Below are 19,295 nucleotides of genomic sequence, written 5' to 3' on the forward strand. Positions count from 1 at the left end.
CAATTTTGTCTGAACAGCCAGCAGTTTTAACTATGCCACATGAAATGTCCAAATCATTGCTTCAGGTAGCAACAGGCGTCAGATTCTAATTACGTGCAACTTCAAGCCTAGCAGTTGACCATTTCAAAACAGCTGTACCAGGGCTAGTGGGCAATAATACAAATTTCGGTAGAAAATGGGCAACGCATTTGAAACGCTCCTTTCAATGCAAAGAGGGAATTTGCTTTCTCATTTCGGAATTGGAAGCTTGGCTACTTTGGGCGAGGTTTCGTCAGAAGTTAGTGTTCAGAAGGGCGTAACGAGAGGAGAACGTCGCTTTGAAAGGTAGTTTGGATACGACACTTGGATCACCTGTTCTCGGCAATGGGAGTTCGCCAACCGTACCGAAGTGGAGGAGCTCTGCTGTCTTCTCGGGGACCGAGCACAATTAACGGCGGGGGGGGGGGAGGAAAATGGTTGGGGCACGAAAAAAATGAGTGTTCTTGGGGTGGGCCATGAAAATTCCAGGGAAGGTAAGGGGTGGGCCACCAAATTTTTTTACACCATGACAGACAGAGAATATTTTTCAGCATTTTTGTTCCTTGTTGAAGCTGGAGTTCCTTGTTAAACTTCTTGTAGCATGATGAAATACCAAGTCTTAAACCTCACAATGCAGTTGTTATGTGTAAAATGAGCAATATTATTATTGAAAATTGACTTCATTTATCAACAATAATAATAATGGTTGGTAATGATAAACTGGTTATTTCATCATGCTATGGGAAGAACTAGAATACGTAGTGGACACACAGGAAAAAAATACTGAAAAAAAGGAGAAAAAATGGCATTAATGGGTCTTTTATAGTTAGCCAATGAAGGACTTTTCCATTAGCAGACTGTCATTACAGTGGAGTAACATTGAATATCTTGGGTAGTCATAGAAAGGCAGACACTGGGTTGTGGAAAGTGCATTGAAATCACAATGGCCATGTTATACATTTTCCCCAACATCTGAAAACATCATTCAGATACTCAGTTGAAGTAAAGCATAGAGACATACCGGTATATGAAATGTTAAACATGCATACCAGCAAACAGACTCAAAAATAATTATGCAGTTCAGTTCAGTCTTCTCAGTGAAAAAATTGTCGTAAAATTCTTACTCTTCGCTGTATCATACTTTGGAAATTAAAAAGACAATGCATTCATTCTATATACCATGGGTAATACGTACAATACCTCTGTGTGACCATTTGTTCGGATGACTTTTGAGTAAAGGGTTAATTTTAAACTATATTAAACTGAAGGGGGAAAGTTACATGGAACTTTGCTCATAAAAACACTTATCTTTAGGGTTGTGCAGGAATCTGTCAAAAAATGTCCTCCAAATGTCTTTTGTTTTCAGGGTATTCAAACTAAAAACACAACACACAGCATAATAACTGAACATTCTTATATAGGGCTGGTTAAAGGTACAGTAGCTAAATTTCTTAATTTCCCTGGTATTTAGTCTCGGTATAAATTGACAGTTATTGTTCAACTCCCTAAAATATGTAGCATTGTCCAGTGTTCAGCATAGTGACATACATGTTCTTGATAATCTAGATTAAAAGTCACAATATTTCAATCATAACAGAGCAATTTGCACACATTGTAAGAACAAGCTGAACACTGGGTATTTAAGCAATGTTTTAAGGAGTTGAAAAAGAAATTTAAATTTAAAAGAGAAAAACACACTGAAAATTGTTCAAAAGATATAGCCACTGTCCCTGTAAAGGGAGCAGTGACACCAACCATTTCCAGTCCATTCTGTATGCAAAATATGTACAAAATGAATAGTTTTGTACATGTAATAGCCCAGTATTTTCCCCAGAGCAATACAGAGTGGCAGCCACCGCTCTGTAATTTTTGGTAAATAATACAAACTTGTTACCATAACAATAATCATTGTTATGCAAATCAGTCACCAATCTCCTTAGAAAAATAATGGGGAGAAGTGATTAGCCTAGAAAGTGTTTTAGACGGTATCATAGTCATAATGTAGTTGTATTTCCTATCAGTTTGTAATGAAATTTGATCCAGAAAACACATTTTAGGTTATTTTTGAGACAGCAGACCATTTTCAGCCAATATTTCTAGTATGAGTATAGCAACACTAAAACTGTTATTCTGTCATAGTTAACAAAAGACCTTTGTACTTGGTATCTGCTTTATGCTGTGTACCTCTTCCAGACTATTCATGTTATATTTCCTTTAGTGACAATTGTTGCTCTTTTTGTTCAAAGTGTGTTCTATTTTGATCTCCTGTCTTGGAGTATGCATCATTTGGAAAGGTATTGAGGGTCAGTAGCTGTACATAATTTGGCTATTTTTTAGTATTTTGTGTTCTGTGTGTTTCACTTGAAGTTCTTATTTTACTCAGAGTATGATGAAATGCACAATATTGAGCTTGTTAGACTAACTTGGAGATGTGCAGTGAACACTGTCATCATTAAAAATAATTCATGTCTAAATCAATGCTTCAACTATAACAACTATAACAGCACTGAATGAACTTGTAGATTGTTTATAAGGTATTTGGTAATTTCATCATTCTTTGAGATTAAAATAGCACAACACAATACTGAAAAGTAGCTGTAGGTGTTACAAGTAGTAAAGCTTGAACATATGTTATTTTGTTTGTTTATTATTTATATATTTATTTGTTCATTATTTATTTCAAGAATGCAAGAATGTTGTTTTCACTAAAGCATATATTAAAAGTTATAAGGATTATATATATGTGTACAACTTTGTACCTATGTAATCTTTCTTTTTTGGGAAGGGGGCACAAAAAAATTGTTGCTGGTGTTAGGGGGGGGCTGTAAAAAATATATGCACCCCATATTTTCTCTTCCAGACCCCCCTGCCGTTAATTGTGCTCGTTACCTTGACCCCCACTCCTTTCATGAAAACGACATGTGTTCATGCCTGCGGTGTGCTGCAGTCGACAGCAGTTCCACAGCATGTCATCGGCCAGGACGAAAGACTTTCTTTTGATATATAGGGACTCGGGTGCGCTGCGGGCATTCCACAAGTATTGAATTTGATAACCTGCACGAGTGGGTACGGTCTTCCTTTCACGGCTTCTCGTAATTCTGCCTTAAAACAGGAATATTTCGCACGCATGACTGGGCTTCGGCTAAAGACGACATGTATGTTGAGTTACCTGATGGCCCGTACAAAAGCTCCGAAAAAAAAGAACCTGACAGACGACCGCCCGCGTGAAGAATACTGACTTGCCCAACCTGTAAACAAGAATGACGGCTTTTTTTTTGCTCTCGTACCTGTTAATATACCACGTCTTTACTTTTCAATTAACAGCTGTGTCAATAAGGACTTGGTAGCTTAGTTTCACAATTCTTTGCATAGACTTTGATACTAAGGTCGAAAAACCTATCCCCAGACCATATTAATTCAAAACTTTGCACATATTTCATAGAAGTATTAAACACACACCTCAAAGGACTCCTTTACCATGTGTTTTAAGCTCGACAACTACCTCCGTCTAATTTCGCGGCGTGAGCAGAGGTAAAGGTCTATGGAATTTCAGTTATGACGTTCTCGACGATTAAACTGTTCTCGCTATAGTTACGGGGGCCAGATGCCAGGAACGCGACTCACACGAATGCAATAAACACAACAGACCGTGCACAAAACACAGTAATACTGAATTAATTGATCTACAAATTCATGGCTGACCATGTGCAAGAAGGCTGGATACAGCACCGTTTTATCCAGCCTCTGTTATCGGACCTTTGGTCATATTCAGGCAATTTACAACTGTGTGATAACCCTGTGTGCCCCCTTGTGGTGTACGTGTTGTGCAAGTAGTGTCCTGAAGTTACCGTAGTAGTGCCAGGCACCTGAAGTTTACAAATCCCCTATACAAGATAGATGGGCGATACATGATACTGTGGCACTTATGCCGTGAGTATTGCGTAGCTGTAAAGCCTTTGTCTGGCCAACTTTTGTCACATCATTCCAATCCCCCTCTTCGTAGGTTCAACCAAAAAGTAGAAAACAATGGAGTCAAACTACTTTGTGGGGTTAAAGGGTTGGGTGCCTATACTTTTAATGGTCTACAATCATCCAATCTCCAGTGTGATTATTCCAAATAGCTACTGCTCGCAGTTGAAAGCTGGTTTAAAATAGAACCCTTTTCAGGGCAAGTACGTGTACCTGAGTCCACTTCAGTTGAAAAATGCAGACACGCCACTGGATGCATTACAAATCTTTCCAATTCTAAAAGAATTAGATTTAGCTCCCCCATTTTGGCAAATGTTTTCTCCATCATGAAATTACAGATTTGTGTGATCTTTAATGAAGGGAATCATTTTAAATGGTTTACATTTGCGTTAGAACATTGTGGAGTCAAGTACTCCCATTGACCTGATCTAACTGTAGTCTGCCATTGGTCATCAACCATTGCCACACTATCAGGTACTAGGAAGTGCTGTATCCAGGCTTTCATCAGAGTATCGTTTTGCACCATTTAGTCTCGAATTCACAACCTCCTTTAGATTTGCAGACCTGATAAACTTTGTTGTTTTCTTTAATGCCTTTTCATTGCCTACAAATGAGGTTAGTATTCCCAGTGCAGATGATTGATGGCAGGTGAAACGATAACATGGCCCTACCAGCAAGCACCGTCACATGATCACTGAAGTCTTTGCCATCATCAAGAGATCCATATACACTATTCATGCATGCATGCATGCATGCATGCATGCATGCATGTATGTATGCATGTATGTATGTATGTATGTATGTATGTATGTATGTATGTATGTATGTATGTATGTATGTATGTATGTATGTATGTATGTATGTATGTATGTATGTATGTATGTATGTATGTATGTATGTATGTATGTATGTATGTATGTATGTATGTATGTATGTATGTATGTATGTATGTATGTATGTATGTATGTGTGTATGTGTGTGTGTGTGTATGTATGTATGTATGTATGTATGTATGTATGTATGTATGTATGTATGTATGTATGTATGTATGTGTGTGTGTGTGTGTGTGTGTATGTATGTATGTATGTATGTATGTATGTATGTATGTATGTATGTATGTATGCATGTATCTATGTATATAATTGTATGTAATTGTATGTATGTGCACTTATCTACTTCCGTGCGTACGTAAGACTGTATGAAACTACACGCATGATTGTTGCAGCTATACATTCTATGCATGCTGTGTGAATAATTACATCTTTCGTTTGTAATACCATATCTATATTTAAAGAGGCCTCGTAAATACGTTAACTTACTGACTTTCTGGCCAGGCCCAGCCTTTCAACTCTACTATCGGAATCATTAGCCTAACTCTGACTGAGATTGGGGAAGTGGGTGTTTACCCGTCGTGATGTATCGACTGTTTAGGTAGGGAAATAGACTGACCGAATCTGTGACAGGTGCGCACATTCAGGTGGGGGGGGGGGGGGGGGGGGCTATAAAAAGTGCGAATCTAGTCGGACAGACCAAGTGTGATTACTTTTGCCTTTTAACGATATCATATTGGCTACTATTAAAACAGGTTGCGAAGATTGCTGCGAAAATGAATCGATCTCTAAGACGAACACTTGGGTGGAAACCTGTAAGTTTGGATCTCAAAAGACAGAAAAAGACCTTCGAAACGCAGAAAGCAAATAAGTGATGATTTATCATTGATTGGTCTTTTTAGTATTTTATCGGAGCGGGCCTGTCATGGTAATTTACTCAACTCCTTTTATTTTTAAATCCGACTGTTGATGCAAGATTGTTGTGTTCTATCAAACCGAGAAGAATTATCTCGAGGGATATGCTGGGCTGGTCAGGAGAGGGCGGAGATGGAGGGCGCCCGCATGCGACTAGTTATAAAATTAACTTTACTTACATGATTTAGTGTAGCCAAACGTTATTTTAAGCCTTAAACAATAACATGAAATGAATTCAGGACGAGCGATTGATAAACACTGTGCTAATAAGATCTATGGCATAGTAGCCCACTATACTGGTTTCCCCAATTTTCTGTGAAACTAGTCTTCGAGTCTACAACTATACATAATAACGAGCTCTCGCAGATCTTTTTCTACCCTTTTCACGTGAATATATGCAGAAAATTTGACTACACTTTTTCGACAGTTTAGAAGTAGGAAGATTATCATGTTGAAATGACACTTGGATTTGAACAAATAGATCACAGTGGGTGCATGATATATCTTGTTGCACATACTTTTTTCAGGGTCAAGGAAAAGTTACTTCGAGTTCATAAATAATCTCACTTCCTTCGGATATTGTTGTCACGGGGAAAATGGAAATAAAAACATTTACTACTTTAGACTGAAAGAAAACTGACAAAGAGCGGAGGATTCGATATGAAAGTGTTCAAAAAGAAATTTACTGAACAGTGGTATTTCTCTTCCACGCTGTATTTTTCATTGTTCGAGAGAGACAGCATTATGTCTGTTGAAAGTTTTGATAATATACTGATATTTAGATTACACATTTACACATGTATTACACATGTTGATGTTAAAAATGTAATACGAGTACTGCCTACTGGCATCGTTGTCGTATGGAATAAACGTATTGCGTTATTTTATACGCACGATCAGGACTTTCCGCAGTGGATGATTTACAAACCGGTTACAAACCATATCGACTGAGTCGAGTCGATAGCTGGGTTGCTTTGTCACCGATTTGGCGCCCTCCAATGGCGTTAAGATTCCGAACGAGCTACCATATGTGCTGGGATTGTAAACAGTATGGCAGCGATCCAGGTCCGCCTGTGACTTTTGGAGTATTTTCAAGAGATTTTGTTGATTTTTGTTCTTTGTGCAAAACACCAGGATTGTTCTGCCGCGAAAAGTATAGCGAAATGCTTTGCATTCAATTTGTCAAAAATAGCCGTTGTGTAAATGTCCAATGGAATTGTTGTCAACTTAATTCTTGCACGAGATGAAATTCATTTGTTATCATTGTATATTTTTACACAGCGTGAGATGTTTTCGAGGCCAACACTTTGATTGTAAATGTACTTGAAGGAGTAGGAGAAGCAATGATTTCCGATTTCAACTTGAAGAAAGAAAACGAAAATATTTTCAAAAGTTACAGCAACGGCTCAAAAATCGTCATGCTCTTGACGTGTTTGAATTATTAGTTTGGCGTTCGGTACATGTTTACAGCGCTGTTCAGGGGCCTGAGTAGCCCTCTGAATGTTGTTAGGATTAGCTAAGTAAATATGAACACAGGATAGAGGTGTAAGGTTAAAGGATTTTCAACAAAATCTCGACTTTGGATTTCACTTGTAATTTTAAAATGAAATCACAGGATTGCCCAAACGAACAACGAACTACAAATTTACCACATTAGACGTGTAAGGAACGTAACGAAGTCTCTTTTCCACTTGGCAATTGTTTGTTGGAGCATACTGCTTTAACATTTTGAGTGTTTGCAAAGTTGTAATTACGACGCGTTGGTTGTAAATCATTGCGATTTATAGGCTAAACACGCGTTAAACTGCTAAATACACATGTTTAGATTAAGGTATAGATGCAGGTCTGGGTATGCGTTGACAATGTAACTGTTGTCACGTACTTGCTTAGCAGACACACAGAAGACAGGACTGTTGGTCCTCTCTGTGAAAATTATATTTCGCAAAATAAGGCCTTACATTATTTTAAAACAATATTCATTTGTAAAATCAGCACCGATGACTTATGCTTCTCTCTTTCTCGCACACTTTTTCATTAAATAGATTTAAAATATCTAAAACATCTTTTCGCTATACCTTCTCAATTTTATGAACCCACTTGATTTGACCAGAATGAATTGCGACTCATATATTGCATTTCAGTTCCATTTGTTTTGATATTGTGAGATGGCCATTGTAATCAACAACCCTAAAATAGATTGACAATACTGAGAGTCAAAGGAGACAATGGATATCAAAGATAGGACTATCTCGCTTTTACTGTCTATGATAGAACACTAAGTAATAGTTGGTCAACATTTTTCTCAAACTAGATACCTGATTGTATCCGTGACTCGGAGAAAATTATTTCTCAAGTATTTTGCGTGCAAGGTATATCGCCTCCAGGTATGTGTAATTAAGCAATAAAGCACACCAAGCGACGGTATACCACGAGATTTTTACCAGTTCACGACATATATGCACGAGCGATAGCGAGTGCATATATGGAGTGAACTGGTCAAAATCGAGTGGTATACCGTTGCTGGGTGTGATTTATTGCTATTATATCATAACAGTATATTGAAATTCTGGCGAGGAACGACAAAAACAGATTTTTGCTCAAGCTGAGAGCTCGCGCGTATGCCAGCCGTGGTATATCGCCAATATACCACGGTTCTTTTCGCGTCTCAACCAATCAGATCGCTGTATTTGCGCCATCGATATACTGGTATGATATAATGCAAAATATAAAAGCTTCGACGCAGTGAAAGCGGGAGCACTGAATGTTTTCCTGACATCTACTGAGCGAACTATAAAATATGTCATGTCATTTATTTATTTATTTATTTATTTATTTATTTATTTACACTTTTATTGAACGGCCGAGTTACTTGTACAGTAATTTTCATCGGGGCTCAAGCAAAATTACAATAATTACATCTACAAAGGAACATTCATTTTCACATAATCTTTCAAGTCAGATTTAAAGGTGTACAGAACAGTAGTTTGTTTGATTTCAATTGGTAAAGCATTCCACAGTTTGGCAGCACGGTATTGAAAGCTACGTTGACCATATTTAGAGAAGCATCTAGGTACATAAGAATCCTGGCGAGAAGTAGACCGTATAACATAAACATAAACTTTTTATATTGAAGTATAACAACAGTATATCCCGACCAAGGGTATGGTATTACTCAGTGCGACCAAATTTGCATTATCATACCGAATTACATAAATTTTCTAAATGTGTTCTTGCTCAAGAAATACAGAGGGCAGACGATAAAGATAACATAAAGCACTACAGTATTGATTTTCAAATACTCTCTGAATGTCTTTATAACCGTTAATAAATAAAGTGGCTTCTAAAAGAGGAGCGATACTTTCAAGTTTAAGGTAGAATACGCTTTGGGCACGAATTCGGACTCTAAAACTTTACAATTATATTCTTTTGACCTACCACTTGTGGTGGCTCATTTTGAAGCTTATGGAGTAAATAAAGTTTCACCAGCTTATAGTTTTGTGAAAATAGGAAATTTTATTTTTCCTCCATAGAGGCAACACAGGGATGGCGGTCATTTTAAATTTCAATTGTAGGTAACATTGAGTAATTGTTTCTCTAATACAAAACTTTGCACTTAACTGTCATCCCCATTTATCGCTGATTTTGAACGAGAATTTTCAAAAGTTTGTTTGAAGAAAGTTTGAGCAACAGTTTAACTCTTTTATTTTCGAGGCGCGAACTACCCTTACAAAATACGATATAACCGTAACCTGCATAAATAATCTAATAGTAATTATTTCTGTTTTTTTCTTTATATATTTCTGACAGACAGTTCGTCAAATGTGTAGTGAACATCTGAAGTTTGCATACGGTGTTTATCAAACTGTCCTGGAAATTTTATACCAGTACATAAAGATCGAGACCTTTCTATGAGACAAAAGCGGTTATTAAGACATTCAGAAAGTATTTGAAAATCAGACTTCACTGTTTTATGTTATCTTAGGCCGCGTTCAAAAAAATGGGCTGGAGGAATCGCGATTGAAATCTTATTTTTTTTCAGATCCCCCCTCAGTACCTTAAAAAATTTTCAAGTCCCCCCCAATTACCATATAGCCGCATATTAATTAGGAATGCACGCAGAGTAAAAAAAAAACATGTAATGTGTCGTTCTGCACGCAAATGTTCAACACTACCTCTTATCAGCAAGTTGTAGAGCCATATACCTAGGGCAAGTTCTTAAATTGATTCATTTTTAAATGCATCAGTGGACTTTTTGGATTTCTCAGTCTAAGCCGACTTGAGTTTATCCAACTCTGGCCAGTTCAATGGCACCAGCTGAAAAGCACACAAAATGACAATCATGAGAGAGTATGAAAATTGTGTATTCCTAGCTACGTTTAACCAAATTGTGAAAAAATGAGCGCAGTGACCTACCAAATTTTTTTTTTTCAAAAGTACAAGACATATACCGGTACAACTAAGATGCCACTTATAAATGTTTTACAAAATTGACAATACTGGAAGGTTAAAATATTCCATGAAATTAATGTTTTAATCTCAGAAATTTTGGGTGTAATAATGGCAAATTTGATAAAAAATAAAAGATTCCATTTAGTCACACATTTTTCCATTTAAATTAGAGTCTTTACTGTTCAAAGTTTTACTTTTGTGTTATTGGTACAATGAGATGTGAAAATTTCATTCACTGCATGAACTTGAAATGAATGGTTTTATATATTGATTTTAAGTGATTTTAGAAAAACTGACTTTTCATCGTACATTTGTATAAGATCAAGTATGGTGACCCCATCTTTTTTCTCTAATATTTGATTGTTCTCATATGCCAGAATTCAAAAATCCATAGTAACTGTTCGTCCCCTAGTCTTCCGATATGTTGCTCTCTGACTGGATCTTGTGTACAAGTAGATGTATGTTTCACTGTCAATTGAGTGTCCTATGACCGAAACTCTTCTTAAACTACATCAGAGTCAGAGCTACATGTATCACTGTCACTGCCAGTATGTAGTAGCAGGGCAGTAGTTGTATTAACTTTTTATTTTGACAATATTTTTGTTCAGTTTATACAATTGTGTTCTTGTTCTACTCCCTACAGAATGTTGAGCTATCCAGTATTCAGCTTGCAAACACAGCCTACATGTACCGTGCATTTGCATCATTCAATTGTCACCAATATTTAGACAAACGGGCTTTGTTGACAAACTGAATATTGTGTTTTTCAGCAGCATGCTGTAGAGAGACACCAAGAAACTGTGTTTGTGATAGAAATATTGAAAATAAAATTATCAACAGTTGTAGCTCCTGCCCCATTACAAGGCCAACTTGTTCTACGAAAATTTACTGGCATTCATACATTTTTAGACTTTTTGAGATTAAAGACATAAAATATGACAAAACGGTTTCTAGATTTTGTTTAATTATTACTAACATTCGAACCATTGGACGACATCAAAATGTTGGGAGTCAAAATATTTTCAGGTCCCCCCCCCATAGGCAGAGCAAACCTTTCAAGTCCCCCCCTCGACTACCCAAAAAAATTTCGAATCCCCCCCTGAATTCCTCCAGCCCCCCTCACCACTTTTTTTGAACGCGGCCTTAATCGTCTGCCCTCTGTATTTCTTGAGCAAGAACACATTTAGACAATTTGTGTAATTCGGTATGCAAATTTGGTCTTATTGAGTTATCCCATACTTTTAGAGAGTTCATATGTTTATTCGTTTTCACACCTTGAAAAGTTGCGTGTGATATACATTAGTGTTTAAACGATCAATGGTTGTGTATTTGCCAATTCGTGTGAGTGGATTTATCACATCTCAACATCCACTGCCACACTTTTACTGTGTGTAACAGATATGTATTTACTCATGTGTGTTTAATTTTGAGCAAGTAATGACACAGCTAACCATTTCGAACAGACTGATTCTGTCCAAAATTGCGTTCCTCTTCGAAATTATAACCTGCATTCTACTTAGAGCATAGACCCAAAACTGCTTCGAGCTTGTCAAGTATCAAACAACAGTGACGACTCTTCGATCATCCAAGAAATAACGAACAACAAAGAGCTGGCCATAAACATCCGTGTTTTTATTCGCTCGGTACACTTCATCTTACTACAATACACTGATGACATATATATGTATAGCTTACAAATACCACAATGTTGCAGTACATGCCGAGTGCGCTTAGGTTTGGCGGATAATGTACCTAGCAACGATAAAACATGCAAAATATATGTTTGACTCGCCTTCAGCTGTATAAATGACAACACTTAGCTAGGTCGAGAAGAAGTTGACCAGTGGCTAGACTGCAGTGATTTCATTTTTGGCATAGCAATTATCACGTTATTTGAGGCTTCCATAAATATTGTTTGGTACACCTGTTCGATGAGGCCTGCTTGAGCCGCCATCTATGAACATTTACTACAGACAACGGAGTTATATTATTATTGATTTCGCATCGTTAGATAATACTTTTTTATGTACTTATTTTTATATATAAATACTTTTATGTTGGGATTACATAATTAGGACCTGTTTGGCATGGCAAAGGATGCTATACCACGCTGAACTACTGGTGTCCCTGTAACGGAGCAAATTCCAAACACTTTGTGTTTCACGTACAGCATGATAGCCAAGCGATCCAAAAGTAGACAGGCAAATAATCCATTTGTATGTGATAATTAGGAAGGTACGGTTGATCTGCCAAAGTTGAATAATGATGTTAATCAAGACCAAGAAGTTGGCCAGTGGTAAAGCTGCAGTGATTTCATTTTTGGCATAGCAATTATCACGTTATTTTGAGGCTTCCCTGGACTTGGTTCAAGTCGATGATTTTATACAGTAAAGCCAGTTCGATGAGTTAAAACGCATTGTTGTTACTTTTTTATGTTTAACGCTGTGACCTGGATGACCGCGATACGATCGTACGCTGCCTTCGCCAAGTTGTAAGAAAGCATAGCATCTGCGCATGTGTCCGGTGAACGCGGATAGGTAAAGATTAGTTTCAACATAGACCCTGGTTTTCTATAAAGCCTATGGTATCAGTGGGAACCACCGAATTGATGGGTCTTGCATGCGCCGCCATGCATCGCCGAATCGGATATGTAATCTCATAAATAATTCACGGCAACGCACATGCTGCAAGACGTGTGAATCTCGTGAGAACTCAACCACATCGCGATAACTCAAGTGCATCACATTCACGAAATAGTAGCGATAATTCTGCATCGCATTCAAGAAAAAAAGTTTTATTGACAGACATCTACCAAGTCGAAGGTTTCCCTGGTAACTGTTTACTGTTGGTCCCAAATTGTCACTGTTTACTGTTGGTTGTTTACTAAATGAATGAGTATAATCATATTTCCTCAAGCCGAAATGCATATTCAGTAATTTTGGTCTGGAAATCATGGACAGAAGCAGAGTATACTACCATGGAAAATAAATACGTATATTTCGGAAAATTTACGGTCATATTAAAGCTTCTTCGTGCTTCTTCGCGTTAGCACACGTCTTCAAGATCACGTTGTGGAGAATATCGTAACTGGTGACAAACACGACCCTAAAACACTTTATCAGGGTCAACCAGACGTGGCAGGAACTGAACGCGTTTCTTGTTTGGTTCACTCAGCTCCATAAATGACGGCTCACCGTCCCGGTTCACAGATATGAACCAAAACCTCTCTTTGCTTTGATCACTCCACCCATCCCTCTGGACCGGATATCGCGCCGACGCGTACACACTGAACAGGTTATAGTATATGTTTTCCAGAAACCAGCATTTCTTGTTCAGAACACGCTACGGAGAAAGAAATAGAACATAAGTTTAACTGGAACGGTTTCTAGAAATTGTCACAGATATTTCAGCAGCTATGGTTTTTGCCGCTAGATAATGAAGCAGAATCGACGGCTGTCTCATCTCTTGTTGGCATGGCAAATAGAACCTGTAGAGCACGTTGCAGTGACCTTTTCCCATCACATTCATGACATACAAAGGTAAACTGCCACAGGTATGACAGAACGTTATAATCATGTTAAACTTAACGTTGGAGATTTCGCTGATACTAACAAACAAGAAATCTGAAAATAATACTCGGATAACCGTGGTATAAAAATGTGACGAAATTTGTAAAATCACACGATGACGACGACAATGTGCTTCAACCTTGGAGACATGAGTTACAAAAATTCAATATCATTTCACGCACTGTATACAGAACTGAGAATCTCCTGACAGAACTTCAGACGAATAGCATCTGTCCTCTGACCCAGACGGCTAACAAAGGACAAAGTCGTTCGCTATTGCTGGAGAAATTTAAGGATAATACGTGTTTTTGGAAATATTGCTGGTACGTAGCACAGATTGAATCAAACAAAACAACCAATGAAAATCCGATACTTACAGACGTGTAGAGCTTTCCATGCTCGTTCATAGCGAGGTACAATCCACTCTCAATACCTCTTATCGCCACAATGAAAGGCGGATGAACTTTGATCAGATGTACGATAGCTGTAGAATGATAAAATGGCAGGTTATTCAGGTGAAATTTTGGACAAACTGATCTACTCGAGGGAGGGTCCTCCCATCGCTATCAAAAGTAAACAACCTTGGTTGACATCTATGTGTAAAATCGTTCTATATTGGAACAATGTCTTTCAGTAGTACCACCGTTTGCTCAGTCTAGCCTGGTTCCGGACAATATTTTCTCCGGGGCAGGTTTGTTGTTGTCGCATTGTACACAAAGGGACTTGTCGATACAGGCAAAAATATATGTCAGCCATAGAATCGGATGAATGACATAAAAGTCACCATTCACCGCTACTGCTGAGAACTCGGGATCTGCGAACATGTTCGTTCTTTGAGCATTAATTTCCGATCAACTCTTGTGGACTGGCATTCTTAAAGGGTTTCGTTGATTACTAGTATTGTTTTTTGGAAGTGGTAAGTTTGTGTGAGTTGTTAATAGGGGAGACAGCTGTTTTATTTCGATTTCTCCCCGGGCACTACCCAGTGAGTTGTGCCGGTTTTTTTTAGCACCCGGTGACGCATCAGACAGAACCCTCTAGCTTTTCTTTCACGTTTGACGACCAAGGTGCCATGCTTTGGTTTCGCAGTAAAATAAAGTAGTAAAATTACTCATCTTCGGTTGCAAGTATTGTAGATACATACAAATTATTATTTTCACTATTGAAAGTTGCTATGATTTCATCGGACGTATAACAGGAAGCAAATACAGACTTACAACCCTTTTCAGAATTAGAGCGCGAAGCCACTGCAGTGAACTGCAATAAAACTGCGTACACTAATTAGTTTCAGCTGTAGCCGTGGCCACTTTGGTGTTGAACAAGGCTACTTGATAAAGACCAAAATGTCTGCTTGTACAAAGGCAAAACTAGCTCTGTCTGAGGCTCGAGTTGTAAATGAGAGTTTACGATTGGCACCCTGTGTTCAAGATTAAGGTACAATGTAACATTACCATGCACTGGTCCATGTACAAATCTTTTTTATTTCCCAGACAAACTGTCTGCATGGGACATACAATGTTGTCGACTTTGACAGCTGGCTACAGCTGAAACTAATTAGTGTGAGCAGTTTTATTGCAGTTCACTGCAGTGGCTTCGCGCTCTAATTCTGAAAAGGGTAGTATTTGGTAAACATAGAAATATGGTTTAACTTTAACTTTTATTGTAAATGACAATATGAAAATGAACGAAATTGTGGTGTTAATGGCGGTGGTGGTAATAATGATAATGATAATGATGATGATGATGTCTAGGACGATGATATGGTGGTGGTGATATTGATAATGATGATGATGGTGATAGTGGCTGTTGTGACGGCGGTGATGTCGACGATGATGATGATGGTAATGGAGGTGATAACATACGGTACGAATGTGGATAATATGATATTTGCGATAAAAATAAAGACACCAGACACAGTTGAATCACAATCATTTTCCTAAATCGCCAAGCTTGCGTCACCCTGCTCCCTGCTGTCAGTGGAATTCTAGATAGAATGCCCCTCCCCGAAAAAACATATAAATTTCCCTCATGAATTGAGCATCATGATTCGAGTTGAGCATATTTTTACAGGGACACATAATTATGTTCATCTTTTTTTTATTTTGTTCAGGTTCCTATGCATATTCTCCTTGCAGACGCATAGTATTCATTACTTTTACAGCTGTCGGAAATGACGTATTGATAATATCGCCATTGCTGATCTGTTACGAAGGTATTTACATATATGACAACGTTACATCATTACGTGTCATGAAACTATAACTTATTATGCTCGAACTTTCGTTAACTGAAACCAGTTCCCCGTTCTAAATAAAGAACAACAACTATAAGTCACCATGCAAAATCTGACACTGCAGAAACAAATTGCCCTATATTTTATGACACTTGAAATTCAAAATGGCCGCCATCTCTGGGTTCAACTCTATGAAGAAATTCACAAAATACGGTGGTTAAAAATGAAGTTATTCCATGAGCTGAAAACGATCCCTCGCAAATGGTAGATCAAAAAAGCACACTTTAAAAGTCTGAGACTTCGAATATCTGTCCTCGAGGCGCATTGTGATTGGTATGTCTGTTTTGTGTTACAACTATTCCTTACTATATATGTTTCAGGAATAATTACTAATTATACACCAATAGACCGACTATGACTAATTTTTAATGGCCAACCATAGTAACTTGTAGGCGGATGTGTCATGGCAAATAATTAATAATTCACCGAGAGGTTGCCCAAAGATCGACCTTTTGACATCTTTAGAGAATACCTCAGATCTATCATTCATGTCTCTAAAAAGAAGTTATCCGAGCTCGGTGCAATCCTGACAAAGGAACTGTCAAGGCAATCAAAGTATTTCTTGGAGTCAATCAAGGTACCTGATTCTCCGTGCTCAGAAATTGCCTGCAGCTCAAGTTTTCTTTCGTAAAAACCAGTGGGGGATATTAGATCAGCTTGCTTAAGGTTGACGGGTCAACGAAAACTGAGCTGTTGTCGTGGTAGAGTTTCTGACACGGGGTGAAGTGTTGTTTAGATATTTGGAGTCGCAGTACTGTATCCTCACCCACGTTGAATGACTTGTTGTGTCCTAAAAATATAATACCTCAGTCCCAAAGAGACCGGTTCCTTTTTAGAAAACTCAAAAGCAGAAACGATGCCTGACGCGTCTTTTGTCTATGGCCTTTAAAGCAGGCGCTAAGATAAAAATACACAGAGTGTGCGATCGTTCCATGCCTCAGTAATTGGGGTAAAAAAAACGACATTCCGAAGAGATTATCAGGCCCCGTGATGCTCAGGGAATTCAAAGCGTGATTGCCTTAGTCTCAGCACATTTCATGAGCACTTAGCAACAGATGATGGCGTTCTTTCAGTAAATTTGACCCTTAACGCTTTTACCGTAAAAAAACCGCAATAAGAAATCACGACTAAGTGAAAAATATGCTTGCTTTACAATGTATTAAATCAAACCATTACGCATGTAACGTCAGAAAGGCAAATATACTATCTTACCAGAAATAAAGGAATTCAAAGATTGGTGTACTTTCAGACATTACGAGATGAGGTACCCGACACTTACCATATTTGTTGTGATCTTCTGGTGTTCCCCCTAAAGTTCCATTTGGAAAAATCTGTAGGTGATATCCGGTGTGACAATACAACTGCCGATAGAGATTCCCTCTGACAGCGGGCCCAATATGTTTCCCTCTGTCGACGTCGGTATGACTGATACGGTTCTCAATTTCTTCTCCGTCACCTCTGTCAAGTGTGGCGTAAGTACGACGACTTAAGTTTGGTATTATTAAGAGCCATGCCCCGATAACCGTCAGCGTAGACTTCTTCATGGCTTCTGTGCGAATGCCCTTTGTAACCTAGTATGGTGACGGTACGGGCTGGTTTGCATGAAGCTCTAGCAACCGCACCCGTTATATTAGTCTGTAGGGAGGAACCGTGCTCTCCATACAAATGTAATTTGAAAGGCTGGCGTTTTTACAGTGGTAACACAGACATGTCAAGGGAGAATGCAGTATTTTTTTCCTGTTGCTCAAGTAGGTCAGAAAAATTCCTTGCGGCAGCCTTTAAGGTAAAGGACGACGAATTCGGACGCGCACACGCTTTAGAACGTTTCTGCGCAGATTTAACTCCAGCCTGCCGCAAATGGGCTACTTTGTAGCGCATGTATTTAACATCACCTGTCATTGTTGAAATTGCGCTTTTACCTAATTTTTTGACCCAGTCTCTTAGAAATACATGTGACCTATAACCTTGTCATATTTTGACCCCCTAGGAAGCTGGTTTTTATTCAATATGAGCGAAAAATTAACATTTCTTTCCCATTTACATGGCGCATATTACCCATTCACCTTGAGATATTGTAAAAAGTAGCGTGGTGACACCCTTTTATTAAAAGTGTAAACTAAATGGTATTATGTCAGGATTTTATTCGCCAAGTTTGATCAAAATGACACCATTCAAAGCGACAGGAAGAAAGTTCGAAAATTATGTAGTGATATAATTTCGACATCGTCATTTTGTAATCGATACTTATATTAAAATTTCTTTACAAACATCATGAAAACTGTACATTCGATAGATATGGATCTTAAGTTTTGGTATTTATTAAAATTAACTCATTTGCTAAGCGTTTTATAATTGCTTTCTTTAGTATAAGTGAATTATATCATTTTTATTTATTTCTAACGACGCCATTTTAACGTCCGTTTCCATGGAAACGAGCATGGTGACCCCCATTTTTTATTACATTTTTGCACTTGCACAACTTTCAAGAATATTTGTGCAAAGTTTCAAGAAAATGACACCACAACTTAATTTTGACGTAATTCGTAGTACTTCACCTTAAAAAACTTTAATGAAGCAGGGTAATTCTACGAAAGTTACTTCAGTAAGATACTAGTGAAGTATAATCTTCACCAGATAGAAAGGGGACAATCGTCAGTCAAGAGGATGCCGTTCCAAAATATTAACACACAGGAATGGGGGCAACAGTTATGCTGTATGTCTGAGATTCATGGAGGGTGAGAATAACGGAATCCCACACAAGTTTGGTGAAATGGAATGTCTCACACGAGTTGGGCAATTCCAGTCTCGCTCGAGCCGGAGGCGTTTTATGCATGTCAAATTTCCAACACATCAGGGCGATTTGTTTACTTCGAATCAACATAGCAGGGTGGTCATCACTGAAGAGCCAACTCTTTTATCAGCCGCAGTTGGGAGTACGTGTGGTCGAAGCTTGTCAGTGCAGTACGTGTCGGTTCACAGACAATATTATATTTTGCAGCGTGACAAATAAGTGTAGGCAGAGGCCACTTGGGGCGTAAAGTTTCCGCTTCATGGTTTCCCGAATGCTAAACTCACGTTATCCTCGGAGTATTACGCCGAACATGTTACTAGTTCTGCGTACCTCAATTCTGCGTCATCTACTGTACGTCTGTTGTATTTGTGTCTCAGGGCTCTTTGTTTTCCTCCAAAGAGTGTTATGTCAGTGGCAAACAACTAAGTTGTTCGTGAAAAAAAAATGTTTGCAAGCGGTTT

The 19,295-nt window shown here is 38.2% G+C and overlaps 1 protein-coding gene across 1 annotated transcript; it reads right to left on the reverse strand.

Annotated features, from left to right (window-relative positions):
* Positions 1-12,191: 12,191 nt before the first annotated feature.
* Positions 12,192-17,746, reverse strand: LOC139125827 (fibroblast growth factor 16-like). Its single transcript, XM_070691929.1, has 3 exons — positions 17,323-17,746; positions 14,128-14,234; positions 12,192-13,523 (listed from the first exon to the last, which is right to left on the reverse strand). Exons 1-3 carry the CDS (start codon positions 17,585-17,587, stop codon positions 13,287-13,289), a joined length of 609 nt encoding a protein of 202 aa, XP_070548030.1. The 5' UTR covers positions 17,588-17,746; the 3' UTR covers positions 12,192-13,286.
* Between the last annotated feature and the right edge of the window lie 1,549 nt (positions 17,747-19,295).

Source organism: Ptychodera flava (genome assembly GCF_041260155.1).
Source record: "Ptychodera flava strain L36383 chromosome 3 unlocalized genomic scaffold, AS_Pfla_20210202 Scaffold_26__1_contigs__length_13983176_pilon, whole genome shotgun sequence".
In the NCBI taxonomy this organism is placed as follows: domain Eukaryota; kingdom Metazoa; phylum Hemichordata; class Enteropneusta; family Ptychoderidae; genus Ptychodera; species Ptychodera flava.

What these genes read in the sequence shown, in the direction of transcription:
- LOC139125827 (XM_070691929.1), bottom strand. Translation starts at nt 17,587, where the DNA reads ATGAAGAAGTCTACGCTGACGGTTATCGGGGCATGGCTCTTAATAATA. An exon ending in AGAAGATCACAACAAATATG is followed by an intron (nt 14,235 to 17,322) that starts GTAAGTGTCGGG and finishes ATCATTCTACAG; the next exon opens with CTATCGTACATCTGATCAAA. An exon ending in ATGGAAAGCTCTACACGTCT is followed by an intron (nt 13,524 to 14,127) that starts GTAAGTATCGGA and finishes CTTTCTCCGTAG; the next exon opens with CGTGTTCTGAACAAGAAATG.